The following is a 21,526-nucleotide window of genomic DNA, read 5'->3' as shown; positions in this document are numbered from 1 at the left end:
AGTGTTCTCAGGTATGTACCTCTCTGGCGCGGGTGCGATCTCCGAGCTCGTCAGCTCTAGCTCGAGGGAGCCAATCAACTTTGAGGGGAGCATCATGGTAGATGCAGTCTCTTTATAGCGTGTGCGCTATTGCGTTGAAAGTGTGTCGTAGCAAGGTTGCAGCACCAACTCTGGACACCGGTGTTTCGGAGACTGCATCTACCATGATGCTCCTGGGGCACACCTGCTGGTGGGTGAGTCGGAGTGCGAAACCCCCCCCCTCAAAGTTGATTGGCTCCCTCGAGCTAGAGCTGACGAGCTCGGAGATCGCACCCGCGCCAGAGAGGTACATACCTGAGAACACTTGGCAGCCTGCACAGCTAACCCCGAAAAACCTACACTCTGCTGACGAGGAACAAGAATTCCGAAACACCGGTGTCCAGAGTTGGTGCTGCAACCTTGCTATGACACACTTTCAACGCAATAGCGCACACGCTATTAAGAGACTGCATCTACCATGATGCTCCTGGGGCACACCTGCTGGTGGGTGAGTCGGAGTGCGAAAACCCCCCCCTCAAAGTTGATTGGCTCCCTCGAGCTAGAGCTGACGAGCTCGGAGATCGCACCCGCGCCAGAGAGGTACATACCTGAGAACACTTGGCAGCCTGCACAGCTAACCCCGAAAAACCTACACTCTGCTGACGAGGAACAAGAATTCCGAAACACCGGTGTCCAGAGTTGGTGCTGCAACCTTGCTACGACACACTTTCAACGCAATAGCGCACACGCTATTAAGAGACTGCATCTACCATGATGCTCCTGGGGCACACCTGCTAGTGGGTGAGTCGGAGTGCGAAACCCCCCCCTCAAAGTTGATTGGCTCCCTCGAGCTAGAGCTGACGAGCTCGGAGATCGCACCCGCGCCAGAGAGGTACATACCTGAGAACACTTGGCAGCCTGCACAGCTAACCCCGAAAAACCTACACTCTGCTGACGAGGAACAAGAAATCCGAAACACCGGTGTCCAGAGTTGGTGCTGCAACCTTGCTACGACACACTTTCAACGCAATAGCGCACACGCTATTAAGAGACTGCATCTACCATGATGCTCCTGGGGCACACCTGCTGGTGGGTGAGTCGGAGTGCGAAACCCCCCCCCCATAAAGTTGATTGGCTCCCTCGAGCTAGAGCTGACGAGCTTGGAGATCGCACCCGCGCCAGAGAGGTACATACCTGAGAACACTTGGCAGCCTGCACAGCTAACCCCGAAAAACCTACACTCTGCTGACGAGGAACAAGAATTCCGAAACACCGGTGTCCAGAGTTGGTGCTGCAACCTTGCTACGACACACTTTCAACGCAATAGCACACACGCTATTAAGAGACTGCATCTACCATGATGCTCCTGGGGTACACCTGCTGGTGGGTGAGTCGGAGTGCGAAAACCCCCCCCTCAAAGGAACTGGTAGCTGTCCGGCCCTTGCTCTACTGGAGAAGGTTCTGGTCTGTACCGGAACTGTCATCCTACAGAGCGGAATTTTTGGAGGTCTGGGGACAAATAAAAAATAAAAATATTCCTTGGCTATCCCACATCAAGGCTCTTACCACCTATGTAGGTTTGCCCCAGCTATGGGAGACTCCTGAACTGACCTGCCCGAGGACACATAGGTCACAGTTCCTAACTTTGGTGAGGCACCAAAACCTTCTTGCTCTACAACGCTCAACAACCCTGGGCAGGCTGTCTGCAGAGTTTCTGCAAGTAAAAATTGATCCTCAGAGGGAGGAATTTCTAAATCTAGTGCAACCCCCTCTCGCAAGGAAACTATATACTCAACAGAGGCATGGTTGCCTGCCAATCAGGGCATTTACCTCGAAATGGGCCAAAACAGAAAATGGAACCTGCACAGCTTGTAATTGCACTCGAGAAGATGTTGTTATTGTTATGTTTTTCTGCCGAGCGTATAGTAAAATAAGAAAATGTTGGCTGATCCCATTATGTAGAAATTTGGGACTTAGGCAATGTGTGCAGGCATGTAGAGTTTTAAAGTACGACACCTCACCCCCTATTGTCTTCACTGTTTCCCGTTTCCTACATGGTATGTGGCATAGAAGGAAAGGTTTTGTTTAAGGTTAATGGAATCAATCTGGATCAATTGTTCGTCTTTTAAAAAAATACTTTTATCAGATTTGCCTTTGATAACTTACTGTTAAATAACTTTTTTTATCTTAATATTAACTGCTCATATCTATTGTTTTTATTACCGTGCTTTGTATGTATTTTATATGCACTTTTATGGTCTACGACCGAAATAAAGTTATCAAATAAAAAAAATGAAAATTCGAAAAGATACCCGAGACCAGAAGGCCAGTTTCATCATTGCTTTCCAGGTGCACATAGGTTTAAGTGAGGTTTGTTATCCAGAACCTACTACCAGCTCTCTTGTACAGCGCGCTATTGTCTATGGGTGAAGTCTGCTCCACATAAAAAGTGCCATCAAATTTTCATTTTATTTCAATGAGGTTAAAACCACACGCTACAATAATGTAAATATAGTGCCTCCAGTTTGATATTCTACTGCCGACGTCTTAAGCTTTTATGAAAGAAGAGGGTGAAGTTTGTTTTCACCATTTTTCTAATATATGTTTTTATTAAGTTTTTACAAAACTTAATTAAACTAAACATCACATAAACATGTAATTTAACTACGTTTACCTCGTGCGGTTTACCCACCTCCCATTCCTTTTTTGTATAGTCAGATTTGGAAGAGAGAATAGCGGTCTACTCAAGACACAAAACAAAGGAGAGAAGGCAGCTTTATTATGGCAATTCACCTTGTCAATTAAGGGGGTGGGACAGCTTCTCAAAAATAATGCAAATACACTCGCAGACCATTGGCTGGCTGTCACCGTGACCCGCTCCGCTCCGCTTCTCACTGGTGAGCAATGTGTACATTCCCGGAACATTTGTTCTCCATTTCCCGGCACTGCCTGTGTCCTTTCCTGACTCCTCCTGTTAGGTTTTGTTCCGGCTGCTCTCAACATTATTATTACATTGTGAGTTCTCGATCTCCGCGGCCCAGAGACACTCGCCACCTTCCCACGGGGTCTGCTAAGGTACTACTCACAAACCAACAACCAAGGGAAGCAACCTGCAGGCGAATACTTCTGGGGCGGTATGGCCGTCTCTTCCGGGGCAGCAGCTGGAGGAGGACTCTTCCGGGATAGGCGAACCTTCTTCTTCGAGGCAGTCATCCTTTCTGGCCAATCACATGATTGATAGCGAACTCCAGTCACGAAGGCCCGCCCAGTATCTCTACGTAGCCTGTCAATCACTGCAAACTAGCTTTTCCTTTCACCGCCCCTTGCCTTCACTTCTTGAACTTGGACAAGTAGCAAGGAAAGCGGAGACAATCGGATTTTACGGTCTTCTGGTGGGATGCGCAAGGTAAGATCGGCACTTTCTGATCAATTTGGGACGGGTTGTCCTGTGATTGTTGCTGAATGGTAAAACATTACGACAGTGTGTGTTCATCAGTGACATACGTATATGGAAAATGTCCGGTGTGAGGGCTAACGGTGGACTTGACCTGTGCCCCTTGTTTGTTTTTCTTTCTGTGCGACTGTGAAGTAATGTGCAGCATTGTCCTTAAGGGAATGTAGCGAAGCTGAGGGTCAGGTTTCAGGTACGACTTGTTCTGACAGAGTACACCACTACACCACACACTGATGTGATGTGTTTGAGTTGTATTTTCTCAGAGGGGGGTATATGTTCCTTGTATGCGCATCGGGTCCTTTCGTTGTCAGTCGGGTTGGGGACCAGGACGTTTTGGAAGTTATGCGGAAGTAAGCCCCACACGCAAGTAAAAAAAAACATTCTCTCCACTTTGTTGACTCGCTCGTTAACAATTATCACACACAGTTACATATTCTGTATTTTACCATTTAAAAGGAAGTCCGCCCTTCTAGCCTCAACACTATGCTTAGTCATGCAGAATATCACATTTAGAGAACAAATATGTCAACGTTGAATGAGTGTTTCCTCCTTTGCACTCTTAAAAATCTGTTTTGTTTGTTTGCAAGGAAGTGTTGTGGAATCGTATTTAGCTTTGTGTTCCGCAAAGACATACATTCAGTGCTTGGCGATATGTACCTAGTTGATTGCCTCTTTCAATAAGAGTATACCGAATCAATGAGAGCACACCGCTAGTTATTTACTGAAAAGCAGCAGCACAGTGATTGAATGTGGGTATAGTAACGTTGTCATCTTATAACTAACTGCACCTATTGACGGTCACCATGTCATACCTAGTATTATTATAGTTATTATAACACATTCTAATCATCTTGCTTGTATGTGTACATGCACATGTATAATTGTAAGAAAACGATATGCTTAAAAAGCCGCAGTACCACACTATAGACACTATAGTCTTCTAAACGCTCATGGATACCTGGAATGAACCGACACGTTTAGAGTTTCAATGCACATTTTTCATGAGCACACTCCCCTATGCGAATACCCTGCACAATTCTAAGAAACTCACCTTTCTGTATAATGAACCTACGTCTTTCAAATCACCGACCATGGTTATAACAACTCGCTCTTCACGGGCAACATGCATGATTCGAGTATATTTCATGTGTGTTCATTGGCCTTCATATTGTTTTAAAAACTAATATTAACTTCTTGTTAAGCGTTCGTTGATGGGTGTTCACTGTATAGGTTAGTTTCAATAGTCGGCATTTGTGCAGCGTACCTAGTCACTGTTGCAATATCCTAACATCTGCCTAAAGTTCTTGCAATGCTGTACCCCAGCCTGTTGAGAATTTTTTCGTATCCGTTCTCCAAAGGAAGGGGAAACAGACATGTAAGTCTTCTGCCCCAATAAAATTATGGGGGAGAACTGCTCCCCTACTTGTAGCCACTGCAATCTGCAGACACTGGCCCACCTGCAGACACTGGCCCACCTGCAGACACCGGCCACTGGCCCACCTGCAGACACCGGCCACTGGCCCACCTGCAGACACCGGCCACTGGCCCACCTGCAGACACTGGCCACTGGCCCACCTGCAGACACTGGCCCACCTGCAGACACTGGCCCACCTGCAGACACTGGCCCAAAGGGATGAAGCCTTTTTGACCTGAAGGGAGTTGACACTTAGCTTGTTGAACAGGAAGAGAGCAAGTATCCGGTTTGTCATTAAAGCACATCCAGCCACAGTTTCAACTTTCACTGGCTGATGGGAAGACGCACGGTTTTTATGTAAACGTACGTTATCAAATATGATTTTTATAGCAAACCCACGTTTACCACGAAGAAGAGGTAATGAGGAAGTTCAACATGTTCTCAGATAGTGTATAATCAGATCTTTTTTTTTTTAACAGTACTTTTGCCAAGATGGCTCAAAATGTAATTGCAATGTTCTTTTTAGACCCCATATTTCTCTGGAATATCATGTTTTCTTGGACGAGGCTTTGACAACGTTAACACGTCATCTCTTTTCATTATGATTGACTGTCACCTGTGTAATTGTTCAACAACCAACAAAGGCATGTGGTTTTCAGTAGGCATTCATGGGTAAGTCCCCCAACTTCGTTAATCGTGTGATTGGTAACTGGTGCTCAAACCTTATCGCAGATTGTTTTAGGTGCAGCACCCTTGTGCCTGTGAAGGTGAGCTAGACCCCTTTAGTGATGCTTCTGTTTTGTGATTGCCACAGCAAACTTAAACATATATCTTAGCAGCAAAATACATGTACGCAGCTTTTATGGATGTATCAGGGAATTTATTAAAGCCTTAGGTGCTCTTACCACTCTTCACCAGCCACCGTGAACCGCCATATGTTCATCCTGCTTCCTTAAATGGTGATGTGATTTTCGAATCTCCTTGCCTCTCAGTCCATGAAAAATTGCCTGATAGGTGGTCAATGTTGTAGGAACGTCCACATAGTGGTGTTCAGCCCAGATACGACCCTCCTGCAATACACCCTAGTCCTAATGGCTGAGGTAAATCTTTTCCCTTGCCATGTAAAACGTCTTTGGGGTTCGAGAGACAGAGACTCTCCGCATTGGGATGTTTTTGCATGTATTCCCAAACCTTTTGGGACACCTGAGATCAAGGCAGGTGAACGAAAATATAATTTGCGATTAGAAACTCTCATTGCTGTTTCAAGGAATCGAGAATGATTTTATTTTATTCTCGCAATTGGATTTGCATACTAAAAATTCTTCCATTATTGTGGAATTTCTGTGGTCGCAGGTCTAGTACAAGTGGCAGATTTTTCAGGTGTTTCTGTGCTTGAACAAAAGAAGGGGGTTCCCCGTGGGTAACTTCGAGATATAGGCAGGTCATAGGGGGAAAAAACAATTTTGAATAGAACAAGGGAGAAAACCCTGCCTAGGGATATATAGGCCCTAACTTGAGGGTCCAACAGGTATACGAGAAGGGGTGATTAGCCTAGAAGTTGACACTGTACACAGCAACCACAAGGTCAATCCAAGTAGACTCTACAAAACATATTAGAAATATATATGTTTTTATTTTTTTGGGATAACAAAGATCTAAAAAGTGAATAGTACTTTAGTATCACATAATACGTTTAGTGCATAAAAAAGACATACATTTATATAGGGACAACAACGGAGGGGAAGATAGGACTACATTAAGACCTACCCAGTACCAGCCACACTTCAAACACACTATCTCACTTACTTCTGTCTCTTCTCATTCTATCTCATATTCTACCATTCACCTTTCATTCTTCCATTCATACTTCTAATCCTGGCGTGTGCAACACATAGGTGGTTAATGTGTTGCAAGGATCGGGATGTTAATCCAGGCAGATGACTTTTACTACGGGTCCTGATGTAGTTAGGACAATGACCGTATTCCTGGAGACACAAGCCGACGCGCGTTTCGGTGACAGGCCAGTGAGGCCACACCTTCGTCAGGGCTAGGGGCAGTATACTGGGAGGGGCACAAGTGTAAAATCTGTATGGTTTCTAATCTCTATTATCAGGGACCGTAAGCGTTCGATGGCTTCTGCTGCACTGGGAGGCCAGTGTTTCTAATTTTCATTAACTGGACTCCACGGTTTGATGATTCTGCGATGTCTTGGACTAATGAAGTCAGCAGGAAAGTAGGAACAGGCTGAGTTTACAGGCACAGGGGTTTGATGGATTCACAAATCACTCTCTAAGGCAATATTTAGCAATTTTCTGTTCGGAAGTAGGACAGTTAGAGCGGTGATATGCGAGTTTCTATATTTCCGATGGTTTTGGGGAGCCCCCGGCTATCCGTTAGAGACCCGGAGCAACCGGTGAGCACATCCGTGCTATGTTTATTTCAACTCCGTGGGCCGGATCACTAGAGTTCCTAACAGTACTTCCACGGGTGTGTAGACTTTTTTCAATGGGGTCCCGGTGGCTACTCTACTCGATTTACCGCCACGAAGGGGGACGGGTAGAAGAAGTGCCTTCCTATCGAAGACCGTTTCCTTCCGGTAGGGTTCCGCCGACCGCGCCTGCCGGCCTACTGCTGGAGACTGGTTTCTGTGCTTGCACACCAACAAACCGCAGTGAACACATGCACACTTATTAGTTTGAGGGTATTCACCAAATAATTTGTAAATATATCCTCACCCTGGAAACACATGCAGATTTTATTTCTTGCAAATGCAGGCAGTAAATGTGTTTGTAAGGCGCAAGCAACAAGGAAATCCTCCTAAAATGGAAGGGGATTTTGGGGGGGAGAGGGTGAGTTTTCGTTAACAAACAACATTTTCCCAACGGTGAAAGAAAAAGAATGCATTTTAATAGTACAAAAACCTTCCAGATGTAAGATGCTGTTACAGTGCCACATATAGAAATAGTGGAGTACTCCAGTATCTACACGCGTGTAGATTTTTAAAATTCTCATGCAAGTATTTTTGAACTCCCAAAACTTTGGAAATATACTCAAAATGTAAAAATAATTATCTGTGAGCAAAGTTACAATTTTTTTAATTTCTGGACATTTCGTGAATTGCACCCTAAATACATTATAACAAATGTATTATTTCATGTGGGTAGAGCTGAGGCATTTTAGTTTTAAGAGAGCATGGTACATATGTTTGAAAATTAAATTGCATTTGATGGTATACCATTTCATCTTCTACATATTAGTAAAGCACTTTATATATGCGAAACATATTGATCCTGAATTTGTTTTGTAAAGTAAAATAACATGCTTTCCACAAGCACAACATTGATTATATACATTCTCAAAAGCAAAGAAAAACGTTTCTTAATATTTTGTCAAGTTTTCATCATTAGTGTAGCACATTTCTTCCATTTGCATAGTCTTGCAGTACTGTGTTGTTACTCTGAGAGTATTGTAGAAAGCATAAAGAATGTTTTACTTTTTGCAATAAACAATTCCTGCACCAGTAGTAAGTGAGATTGCACAAGATTTATCAGCTAGGTTGAGGCTGCAACCACTTGTATAAATCTTCCTAACAGCTGGGCATTTGATTACAGAGGTGCTGTTTTTTTCCAGCAAAGCTTGTTGTCCTTATGTGGCTGAGCTGTTTGATTTGTTGGTCTGTCATCTCCTGCCACACCCCCCACATCTTTTAGTTGAAACTTGGCTTGATTGTTTACCGTAGTACTGTATGCATTGTTCATGAGTTCACCTTTACATAACATACATATTGGTTTGTTTTTTCGGTTGGTATTTGTTATCTTTCTTTTGTCTGCGTTTCATAGAATTGTTGTTCCATTGCTCAAATTTCCTGTAAAATGTTTTGGTAAAAGAATTCTATCAATAAATCATGGCTTTATTATCATTTAACATTAAAATGCAGGGGACATTACCTAGGTTGTTGTGGAGATGCGATGGCCCTTCAAGAATTTTGTCGGTCCCTGTTACAGTGGGCTCAGGTCTGCAGAAGCTGGACTGACTGCTCTTTGATACCTAGCCTGTGGCAAGGGACTTCTTCTCAAGGAAACTAAATGGATCAATTTCTATTTCTTTGGCAATCTAGAACATGACAAGTGTGTTATCATGGGATCAGTACTTTATTACAGCCACTTATATAACAAAATGTACTGACAGGAGTAGTGGTCAGTTACTCCATCTTTTACAGAACTTGTACACATACATTAATTCTGTGCAAAGTGGCATATAAAGCCATATGGCCTGTTTCGTAAAATGTACATTTACTTCTAAAGGTTGGTATAAATGTAGGATTCTTTTGGAATTTCCAGAAAAGTTGTTGTAGTCACAAATTTCTAGGAGTGCATACTTTTATACATGTGTAAAATGTACCTGATGTACATTATAGACGTACATCCGTGTGCCACGTTTACCAGTGGCAGCACCAGAACTTGCATTTTTCTACAGTGAGTGTCTCTGAAACTCCCTTAAAAACAAGCATTGGCATAGCAATAGGTCTCGCCTTTGGCTCCTTAGGAGGATTTTGTTATGCAGCACAATATCCATGGTGCCACAACATCAACTGTTGCATGGCTAAACACTTATAAGGTCCCAAAAGGCGAGTCCTATTGGCTATGCCAATGCTTGTTTTTAATTGCATCATGTCTTATAACAGCTACCTTGTCAACCCAGACCGAAAAAGTGGGCTCCAGGAACAGAAATTACACAGGATTTCAAGAGCCTCTTTTACTTTTGTAATTTGCTTTCCCTAATGCCCATGGACCAAATAAAGGGCAATTCAGGAGGTAAGGATAGCGCAGTTGAGTGAAATCTGTGATGTCATCAGGGCCAATAGGTGTGGTGTAATTCCTGCAAAATATGGCATGTTGGTGAATTAAGATTCATGGTTGTATATGGGAAATTCTTCCCGCCCCCCTCCATGGTACTACTATGTGCAAGCACTATACTATAGGGAAATTCTTCCCGCCCCCCCTCCAAGGTACTACTATGTGCAAGCACTATACTATGTTTTAAAGAAGTGCGGTTTATTGTGTCTTGTGATGGCCTTCCTCCTAGTGAACAATGCATTGTTAGAGATATTTATGTAACACACTATTCCTTTGATTTTATGTTTTCATCTAATCATAGGTATTTCAAAAGTCTTTTGTTTCGAATTAATCATTTTTTATTTCCCGCATATGCAGGGGCACTGGAATTGTGCAGTTCTGCGCCTATAGCATTTTTTTTGCATAGTTGTGGAGTTGCTGCATTTACCACATAATCCATCATCTGCTGCATAATCTGCAGATTAAAAACAAGTGTATTTCTAGTTCAAACGGATCAAAAGTGAAAAAAACTTTGACGTTTGCGTGCAGTGGAAGGTCCTACGTAAAGGTTAATTGAGTCCTCTTTCAGTTGCTTATTTTTGTATTTGGTTGTAAATTGACACTAATGAGGTGAAATATTCTGACCAGACATTACTGTCTTGTATTAACCCCTTCACTGCGGCGGCTATTCCGCCGCAGTGCTAAGGGGGGGGGGGGCGGCCGCATGCTGGTGACGGAACCGCTCCGTCACCAGTGTCGGTGGCGCTGTGCTTATGACGGAGCGGTTCTGTCATGGCCCACCCCGCTCAATAGAACGCTCAGCACAGGCGCGGAATTCGCGCCGCGCATAAGCAGCGAGCGGGCCATGACGGAACCGCTCCGTCATCAGCACAGCGCACCCGCAGCTGATGACGGAGCGGTTCCGTCATCAGCACTTAAAGGGTTAAAGAAAATTAGCTACATTATGGCACATAATTTGCCTTTTCTTGTCAGATAATTTAGTTAATTTATGCATAATTTGGTGCTCTCCTGCGGCATAATTCCAGTGGCCCTTCCTAGATCTACTTTAGATCTGATAATTTTTTTTTTTTGGCACAGCAACTGTTTTGTGCTTGTAAACCTTCTAATGGGCTCATAATTGGGCACAAGATGGAAATCCAGGCAGTGAAAATTTAGTAAGCCATGCTGGACTTAATTGTAAAACTCCTGGTAGTTGTTTTGTTCCCTTTGACCAATCAGTACGATCTGATTGACTGGCCAAAAGTGAAACATTTTACTCAGGTGGCCATTACATGATGGAATTGGGAAGCCTACATCCTTGAAGAGAGTGTGAGAACAGATGCAAGGTGACTGGAGAAGCATACCCTTTCCACCGGAAGGGTGTGGGGATCCCTGTCTGGTATATACTGCCCCTAAAAAGTGAAAAAGACAATGGGGCTGATTTTAATGGCAGCCAGTTGGACAGCCACCCACTATTGCGGCGGTCAGAAGCTAGCACAACAAGCAGGCAGTGGTTCGACTGCTGCATTTCGATATGACCTCCGTGCTTGCAATCGGAAAGTGCTCTGGATCATGGCGGCTTATGCTGTGGCCAAGGAAACGGGCCGCAGCACAGCTGCTGTGTTAAGGAACACCTCCTGCACGTCCATGGACCTGAGATGGTGCATGGCACACGGTGCATTGAGATAAGTGGGGGGCACTACATGTGCTCCCAGGGCCACTTTACAGTGGCTTGGGGAAGCCCCCATAACCCTTCCTGACAGTCTTTTTATGGCAGTCTTCCTGCCAAGAAAAGACCGTCGGAAAGGGATGTCGTAATCCCAACGGCAGTGCCTGGCTCAGCACTGCCACCATTCAGGAATACGACACCGACCAGCCGGGGTCTCTGATCCTGGTGGAGGCAGCAGTCTTCCCTGAGACCACTGTGGATCCGACCGCCGGATTTGTAATCCGGTTGTCAGACCGAAAGGCAGTCGGCATTTGAACTGCCACTGACTGCCTGTCAGTGGCGGTCTGACCACCATTGTAATCAGGCCCACTGTTTTTGTGCAGCCTTTCCAAAACTGGCCACAGATATGCATACCATTTAGATCTAATATTTTTATAGGATCTGCGGATCTGGAACCGAAGGTCTGGCAAACTATAAACCTACCTTGTTTGTGCAAACCCAGACCAAGAGTAAATTAACAGTTTAACTGAGCATTTCAATATGTCTTGCATTATGAGTACTTTGGACACATGGTTTGGGAGCAGGGCATAGCTGTTTGGGCGTTATAGCTCCAGGGACTGGCCGTAGATCAGGCGAGGTGACCAGAGTCTGCTGTACACAGCTTGTAAAAATAGTTTATGTGGGGGATGGGCTAGTGCATGGCCTGGTTGTAGTACCTCCCTGTGCCAGAGGCTGTGTTGCAGGAGTCGAGGCTGTGTTGCAGGAGTCAAGGCTGTGCACAGCTGGATGGAAGTGAGGTGCCACAGCACTTTGCAAAAGGCCCTGGTTCAACAGAACCTTTTCCAAATGTTCTCTCCAAAAATGTATGATTTTATCTACCATGAAAACGAAGAAATGCCATTTAATTACTACTATCTTTTTATTCAGTGGCTCCCAGTAATGTTTTCAAACTTGTCATCAGTTTCAGGTTTGCCACTGATTTACTATATATGGCCTCTGGAACACCTCTTTTCATTCCAAAGAGACCTTTGGAGCAGTATTGTAATTTTCATTTATTATGTGTTTTCCTCACTGAAAGGCATATTATCAGGCGTTAAAAAGAGATATAACTAGTTTAGGGGGTCTTCTAAGCTGAGTGCCCTTTTGAAATAACCTATACTTTAACAAGCATTTGCAATGCAATAGGTCTCGCATTAGGAAAGTTTGAGCTATTGGTATTGTAAATGACACATTTATTATTACGTGTTGGTTTTGAAAATAGCGAAATTAATAGCTTTGTTATTTACAATGCCCATAGTTATAACTTCGCAAATGTGACACCTATAGAATTTGTAATGCAATGTGTTGTATTTACGTGACTTAGATGTATTAATATTACAAATAACAATGGCTTTTAATTTTTTTTAAATAATTAATACTTAAATCTTATTGTTATTTATAATGGCAATAGCTTATACTTTTGTAAATAACTTTTGTGACGATTATGTTCAGTGTATTTTATTGTGACGAAAATCCACGAACAGAAGTGAAATATTAACATCTTTTTGTGACATTTGTAATAAAGCTTGAAACATTGAGAGAACATATTTGAACCAGTTGTTGTTGAATGGTTGCACAGATTGATACTGTGATGGCCCGGTGTGATGTTGTGGTGGCGACTAGTGATGCTGTGGCGTTCAGTGATCCTGTGGTAGCGCATAGTGATGTTGTGGTGCCCCTGAGTGATGCTGTGGTGGTGCTGAGTGATACTGTGGTGATGCGATAGATAGATTAAGTGAGTGTGATAGATAGATAGATAGATAGAGGGGGATAGATAGATAGATAGATAGATAGATAGATAGATAGATAGATAGACAGACTGTGGGCGATAGATAGATAGGTAGACTGAGGGCGATAGATAGATAGACTGAGGGCGATAGATATATGGAGTGAGGGCAATAGATAGATGGAGTGAGGGCGATAGATAGATGGAGTGAGGGCGATAGATAGATGGAGTGAGGGCGATAGATAGATGGAGTGAGGGCGATAGATAGATGGAGTGATGGCGATAGATAGATGGAGTGAGGGCGATAGATAGGTAGACTGAGGGCGATAGATAGATAGACTGAGGGCGATAGATATATGGAGTGAGGGCAATAGATAGATGGAGTGAGGGCAATAGGTAGATGGAGTGAGGGCGATAGATAGATGGAGTGAGGGCGATAGATAGATGGAGTGAGGGCGATAGATAGATGGAGTGAGGGCGATAGATAGATGGAGTGAGGGCGATAGATAGATGGAGTGAGGGCGATAGATAGATGGAGTGAGGGCAATAGGTAGATGGAGTGAGGGCGATAGATAGATAGATAGATAGATAGATAGAGTGAAGGCACCTAGAAAAAAACGGGGCAAAAAAGTACCTCTGTTCACCAGACACGATATCTTTGTATTCTCAATGTCGGCCATTTATTGACAATCATTTATGGTGGCTGGAAACCATTGATATAAAGTGTAGAAGTGAGTTTTTAATCACACTTATTTTAAAGCACCAAGACGGAAAATAACGTTTTTGATTACTATGGGAGGATAAGTGCAAAGTCTGCTGAAATTGAATATTTCAATATAGTGTACTGGCCCAAAAAAAAGTTTGTAGAAAATGGCCACAAAATGTGGGCTATGATTTTAGAAGTGGTGAGATAGGCTCGATTCTCCGCAGCTCAACATCCTGTGATTCTGGGCAAATCACTTAAAGTCTCGATACTTAACAAAAAAAAACAAAAAAAAACATGAATGTGTGCCCTTGTGTAATGTAACTGGTGCTCCTGTACACTGCTCCAGTGCATTCGGGTCAGGTTCACGCTAAACAAAATGTGTAAAAAATCATAAACACTCTGTTCAAAGAGTTAATTTGAAAGCGGTCTGCATGCAAATCCCTCTGTATGTTTTTGTAATTTCGGTCAAATTCTTGTCAACGGACATGACAATGTGTTAACCGAAAAAATATATATGCGGGAGCGTACCAGCACTTTCAGCAAGGCTGGTGGCATGGGAGAGAGGAGTGGCAGAAAGCAGGGGTGGATGGGAAAAGGAAAGTGAATGAAGAGGGGAAAAAAATAAAGAGTGCACGGGAACGGAGAAAAGAGAGATGGTAAGAGGAAAATGAGAGAGAGTGGAAGGGCAGTGAAAGAGAGCGAGAGGGGAAGATAGGAAGAAAGATAATGGTAAACTGGGAGCTGGAGGGAAAGAGGGCGGGAAAGACTGGGAAGAAGCGAAGGGAGAGAAGACGAGACAGGGAGGGAGAACAGTGGCAAAAGCAGCGTCAGTGGAGAGGTGGGGAGAGAGAGGGGGTGGAAGGGCGGCACGAGGGAACGCAAGAGAGGGGATGAAAAGAGAAATACTGAAAGGGAATGGGGGGGCAGGAAGGGGAGGAAAGGTAGATGAGGAGCGTAATCGGACCTGAAGTGTGGGGTCCATGGGGAAGATGCCGCAAGGACGATGAAAGGGAGGGACTGGGAGAGGCTGGGAAGGGACCGGAGGGGTGGAAGGGATGGGGTCAGAGGCTGACAGGCGAGAGACGCTGATTCAACCGGGTCTCACTCTGCCGGTCTCAATCCGCGGGTAACAACCTGTGACATAACGGCGGGGAGAAAGAGAAGAGAGACCGGTGTGAAAAGAGACCGTGGGGAGGGGGAGGACTCGGTGGAGAAGAAGAGAGGGGGTGAGACAGAGAGGGAGAAAGATCGCGGAGGGAGGTAGATGGCGAGTGGAAAGAGAGAGGTGATAAAAAATGCAAGCAAAGAGAAAAAAAACAGAAAAAAGGTGTGCACAAAAAAAGAGAAGTGGCAGCTCTGGGCAACGCGGCCGTGAATAATTAGGGGGGGAGGAGAAAAAAAAGTACGGCCGGGAGGAGAAATGCCTTCGTTATATATCACAGTATATACACCAAACCCCTCCATCCTATTACAAACAAATGAGGCAGATTGGCATGGCCAAATCATGTTAAAAAGATAGGAGCCACGATAGGATGGGAGCCACAACGTGCAATAGTTTGTCTTGTCATCCGCGCCAAGCGCGGTGTATGCCTCTCTTTGGGTCCCTGGCGAATTTCTTCAAAAAAGTGAGAAGGCTCACGTCAATTTACGGCGTCTCCGCTACTTTATCAGGGATGTCCGGTCGAGGACATTCCGACCGAAGTCGGTTGCGCACCTCCCTAGAGAAACTCTTTCGGAGATTTTCGTGCAGATAGTCCGAGACTTCAGGAGGCGGAGTCCAGTCCGTGGACCGGGGCTGCATGATGTCAGTGGGGTCAAACGTGAACGGGGTATTGGGAAGTTCAGAAACCGACGGAGTGGATGTTTTCGCCCTTCTTAGTGGAGGAGGCTGTTCCTCAGACATATTAGTGTCGGTATCCGTGCCAGTAGAGGTGGTATCAGTGTCCACGTGCACTTTTTGCCTTGCCACCAGCATTAGAGTGTTCTCCTGCCGCACTGTTGGGCAGTGCCGACAGGCCTTGCGCATGTGGCCATTGCCGGCCTGCATCTGCGCCTTTGTCAGAAGACGAAGCTTCAGGTCTCCCTTTCTGCAACTCCTTGCCGTAACTATGGAGCTTCGCAAAGCTCTCCAGCTGCTTCTTAATAGGTCTTAACGCAGCTGCCAATGCCTGGTGAACGGTCTGAGGAACCATGTTCTCCATGGCTTTCTTAACTGAGGATTGGACCGAAGAGTCCAAAGCCTCCACTAGGTGATCTTCCATGACAGTCTCAGTCTGTCCATCATAAGCACCCACCTCCTCCTTATTAGGGTATCTCACCCAATCTTCCATGGCCCACATGTTAGGGATCAAGGTAAGTATTGCTAATACTGTAAAATATTATAGCACTATTCACTAGGAGGAGTACGGGGGGGTCAGCCCTCTTGCACACAAGGATAAACAATAATACTCAATAGAGTTTTAACCCCTTCAGCAATGCTTTAGTCAATAGGTCAGAGACCTATGCCAAAACACAAGGAAAAACAATACCAGGAGCGTGTGCTCACTCCGAATGGCAATGGTTGTACAGCCAATTAGGCGATCTCGAGGTAGTATTGGTTATTTCGAGCAAAATGCGTGCAGGAAGGCCTTGAAAAATCCCACTGGTGTGCGTAGCCCAAAGCGCACCCAAAAAAAGCCCAAAGGCAGCCCAAATGCGCGCGCTTTAGGGAGGCGCACGTCGGTCGAGAGCCACTCGGTATAGCCTGCGTGTGAGGGCGATGAGGGGAGCCCAGACGCCAGCGCAAGGAGCACCACAATGTGGACAAAACGCCGAGAAAATAGCCTGGCTCCAGTGAAGCTCGGAGCAAAATACAGGTCAGTGACCGCTCCTTTCAAAAGCAGCTGATCGCGAGTCGCATGCGTTCAATGACACCGAGCCCTTAAGCCAAGACCCGCGGGGAAAAACCTCCCGCTCCGAAGGAAGCAATCAGCTCAAATTTTGAATTGCGCATGAGCCGATTCTAAATGCTAAATATATATCCAAACAACATACAGTCTAAGTCCACAATCAATATAGCCACAACATTAGCATATAATACATAAATGGTAAGGTGCACTTAATCCTCTTACTTTGCTGCTCACAGCAAGAGTTATGGGACTGTGCAAACGGCACTTATGGGCTGTAGAGGTGTGGCTTATGAGAAAGCATCATGGGTAATGTAGTTATTGTAAACCAATTGTATGTTTTTATTGGCTGCTGTGATGTTGCAGTAAAGAATAGAGAAGCATAATCCGAAGCCTCCGGTCCTGTAATAGAATCAAGCTACCCTGGCTGATGAGGGCTGAAAGCCCGAAACCGGTCCTAGGATGCTTGTTTCCAGTCCAGCGAGGACCTGGCCTGGCCTGGCAGTTCGCCCTGGACTGTTCCCAGTGGGTGCAGGGTCAAGAATGATTTGCATATGGCTGGGTCCAAACTGGAATGGCATGGTGAGCAAAAAAAGATGGTTTTAGGCCCAGATGTCTGTACTGGGGTGAATGTATGACTTTGTTTTGCATTCTGTCCAACAATTGTTCTTTTTGCATCCCTCTATTCTTAAAGCATGACACAATTGGTGACTTACTACACCAAACTTAAAAACAAACCATTCCACTTTCTGCACCACAGCACATAGACTGCTGTCTTCACATGGATTGGGTAGGAAATTGTATTTATAACGATAGACCTAATGTTGCGCTGTGTTACTTAATATCGTCCCCTGTGACCAAATATGGAGGTCAGGGGCTTAATATCACCTCCTGTTAACCAAGTCGGGCTCTTTGATCTCATTAAAAAAAAAAAACTTTTATTAAGTATTTGCGTGTAAAAACAGACTATGCCACATTGAAAAGAGTAACACAAATCGGTACTGGTGATACATTTCTGATGTCCCCATGTTGTGATGCATTTACAGGGTTGCGATGGCATTCCTCAGCTTAAATGCAACAAGAGACATGGGTAACCGCAAAAACAAGCATGAGCAGTTCCTGAACTGGTGGCATCTGTAGCTCCTGGGCGGGAGATGAATCTATGTTATGGACCGGCGTCCACTTTGATCTCATAAACTGTTTTTTGACCTAATATAATTCTTTGCAAACAAATATTGTCATCTGTTATTTTATATGGAGTTCTGTGGCTTAATATGTGCCATGACCTAAATTTGCCCTCTGTGATCCAAAATAGTGTGTGTGACATATTGGCGTGGTCGGTGACCTCCTGACTTGCTTCTGTGACCTAACAATCATGGTCTCTCTTCAAGGTAGATAACGTTTCAGACCACATGATTTCCTCAAATTCCGCGGGTTTGTTTTAGCTCGGGTTGGATGGTCCGATGAGTCATTCTGTATTTTGGCTAAATGTTAAACATCAGACGCTGTGAGTAAAACAAACATTCTTCCAAATTACCTGGAAAAGTCTGTGCTTGCTAAACTATGAAGGGACCCGTACAGTGTGTAAAGAGGTTTCACTTGTTTCCTGTTAGGGGATTTCTACACGTTGGCTGAAACGGGACGTGTTCAGGAAGTGTCTAATTATCAAGCAGACTCCACTAGCTGTATCCATGACTCGGAAAAGGAATTTAAGTGAAAGGAACGGAGTTTCCCATGAATCACATTCTTTATCATACATTTTGAAGCACCAAATTCTGAGAAAGTGTGCCAGAGGGAGAGCTGGTATTCCCGCTTTTATTGAGTACTTTAGTTTTCATAACAAATTGCAAAAAGAGCTGATAAGATGTGCCCAGGCGTCCTCAAAAAGTGATATTTATGATTCTCACTTTCAGCCCATTGTTGAGTATGTTATGTTGCATGCTATGGGTGTAACTTACATGACTGTTATAATAAAAAATAAAGATTTTTTTAATTTGTATATCTTCAATGACAAGAAAGGAAGACTTCCGTTGCATGTAAGACAAACATTGGCAAAGTCAATAGGTCACATCTATATAATGTGTGTGCCAAATTATTGGCGTAAAACATTGTTAGAAAAGTGAAAGCAAAAGCCTTCGAAAATACCACAGGATAAGAAAATGGAGGCACCGCAGTAGGGATTAAGATGACCCCCTTTCCTATGACTTTACATGGCGGTCCGACCTTCATGTGAAAGCAGACGGAATGGGACTTTGGCGCCCCCTAGCAGGGCCCCTGTCCCTCGTGGGCCTCTGCTATGGGCCCAAACGTCCATACACCGTGTGCCAGGTGCCAGAACTGCTCTTTCCCACTACAGCCTGCGCCGCAACCCTTTTCTAGGGCTGCAGCTCAAGCCGCAATGGAAAAGAGAACTTTTCCAACCGCTTGCACTGCGGTCGCATTGTAATCGGGCAGGTGGAGCCGCCAAAGTATAGTCAGTTGGACACCTGCCTGAGGCGATGGCATCCTAATGAGCCCTAAATGCAGAGGCTAGACTGCAACATCTACGATGTTTTGAGAGAGCTGCTATGCTGATGTTGGAATCACTATCCTGAAGAATATGTGAGGCCTCCCAATAGGATTTCAATCAGTTCTGAATTTCTAGCAGAATTGTGCCAAAAGTATTGGCCATGAAAATAAGTTGCAATGTATTCTGGGCCAGGCAAGTGCTTTTCTACACCTGTGCAGCCTCAATATAGCCTGATGTATGCCTCTTGAACGCATTGAAATTATGAAGAGTATATTACTAACCTGTAAGTTGACAATCGCAAGACCTCTATATGTTGAGGATGGCCACTGGAAAAAAAATACTTAAAGAAGGAATTTGGCAGATAAGGATTGATATAGAGAAGTTTTACCAATGTGAAAAAAATGAAAGACACAAGGACAGTACAGAAGTGAGCAGTGAAATCTTGATTAGAAGAGTTTAATGAAAACAAACCTCATCTGCAGAATAAAGCAACATGAATCGTCCTTGTTTCTCAAACAGTGGAAATTGACTTTTAAATAACAAGAAAACAGACGTAAATTTCCCACAGGAGAGATAAGTGCAGCAGTTTGTGTATTTTTAAGTCTCTTTTAGACAGCGAATGCGCAGTCTCTTCGATCCATGTTGTTTACAATCTGTGAACTGCAACTTTCCCATAGACTTGCCATTTGTTCTCTTCAACGTCACTCTCGTATCCTTCGTTTCCGCTTGTCCATGGCATGCGTCGGTCATGCCTCTTCTTGTGATTGGCCCTCCCCTAGATCATGAACCAAGTACTTGTGTCCATCCGCTGCTCCTATTTTTGGAGCTACTTTTTACATTTGTCTTTAAGCACTCTATATGAGTGCTCGTGTTTTCACTAATTTCTCTCCCAGCACCTGCCGTCCATTCATGTTGCTTTTTTCCTCCGCTGATCAGGCTGTTATGTGTGTCTTACTTTATCTCCCTCCTCAACCACAAGTTGTTTGTGTTTATTTATTACTCCCCTGCCTTTCTTTATTCAGTCCCTCACCCATTGTTTGTATTTCTTTATCTATCTCCCCACTCTCCACCTGCCCGATCAGTCTCCCTCAGGGCCGGTGTTACTCGTCAAATACTTTGGAAGTTGGTGTCACTTGTCTCATCAGACCACATAAGTTACCTTTATGCAGCATTTATTATACCCATGAATGGAGTCTATGTACCCAATGCATTTCATTTATCGTGCATGGGGCATGAGTGGCGTTACTGCAGGCGGGATCACTGTTACAGATCCGGTATACAGTACATTCTCCACATTCAAATTTTGGTGGCTAATCTACATATTCACCTTTTGAATAAGGTAGATGCGAGAATGCCTTCTAGTTCTCGCTTTTCATTCATTTACCAAGGTAGCACAGCATGATATTCTCTACTAATTCCAAGTAGGTACGATGCGGGCTTAATAAGCAGGCTCTTTCAAGCTTAGTTCTACTTTAAAATGTTGTCAATTTTAGAACAGTGTAACCTCTTCACTTTCAAGATTAACTTCGAATTTTGATAATTATCTCTATCTGTAAGCTGACGTTTAACTATATTGGTTTTTATTCGAATACCAGAACTCAAACTTATTTGCATTTTCCTTTTTTTAACCGAATGTCATAAAAGGTTCGATTTTATGTTTAAACATGTTTTCACAATATTTAAATTAATATTCGGCATTTTAAAGGTAACTTTCACGTCCTCTGAAAATTATTTATTGTTTCAGCATGCAGTCTTTACCAACTATTGCTGGAGCCCAAAAGGGACTCTCCACGATGGTTGAGACCTTTACCCACTTGCAATTGGCATCATGGGGAATCCTTAAGGCTCCAGAAAGGTCAATGGACCTATTCCATTGTGTGGAAAATTTGAACTCCCTAGAAGAAGTCATTAAACAGCATGGACATTTATATTTTACAATGAGTCCATGACGAGAGGTTAAGGTAGTTTTTAAAAGCTTTATTTTTATCTTTAAAGTTAGAGTCTCAAATATCTTTATTCAGTTTATTCATTTACAGAAATAAAAGATGAGTTTCAAAATCGGCAATAAAGACACCCAGTAAACGAGCTAAAGGACCTATTCTAAATAACAACCCATAAAGAGTTCAATTGAAAAAGAGCGGAAATAAGGGAACAAACTTCTCATGAAGAGTAGTTCTGGAAAACTCAGCAGAGTTTCCTACAGTTGCAGTAGCAACTGTATTTAGAATAGTGATCTGTGCAGTAGCATCAATCACAAATCAGTAAAGGCCT

General features: G+C 43.9%; 1 protein-coding gene across 1 annotated transcript in view; it reads left to right on the top strand.

Annotated features, from left to right (window-relative positions):
- Positions 1 to 2,936: 2,936 nt before the first annotated feature.
- The window catches only part of JAK1 (Janus kinase 1), a 436,233-nt gene continuing 417,643 nt past the window's right edge, over positions 2,937 to 21,526 (top strand). The window contains exon 1 of the mRNA XM_086953620.1: positions 2,937 to 3,424. Within this exon, the coding sequence (XP_086809746.1) occupies positions 3,416 to 3,424 (9 nt within the window). The 5' untranslated portion in view covers positions 2,937 to 3,415. The remainder of the gene's footprint in view (positions 3,425 to 21,526) is intronic.

This window comes from Lissotriton vulgaris, chromosome 1_1 (assembly GCF_964263255.1).
Source record: "Lissotriton vulgaris chromosome 1_1, aLisVul1.2, whole genome shotgun sequence".
Lineage (NCBI taxonomy): Eukaryota > Metazoa > Chordata > Amphibia > Caudata > Salamandridae > Lissotriton > Lissotriton vulgaris.
This window is presented reverse-complemented; position numbering and strand designations above follow the sequence as displayed.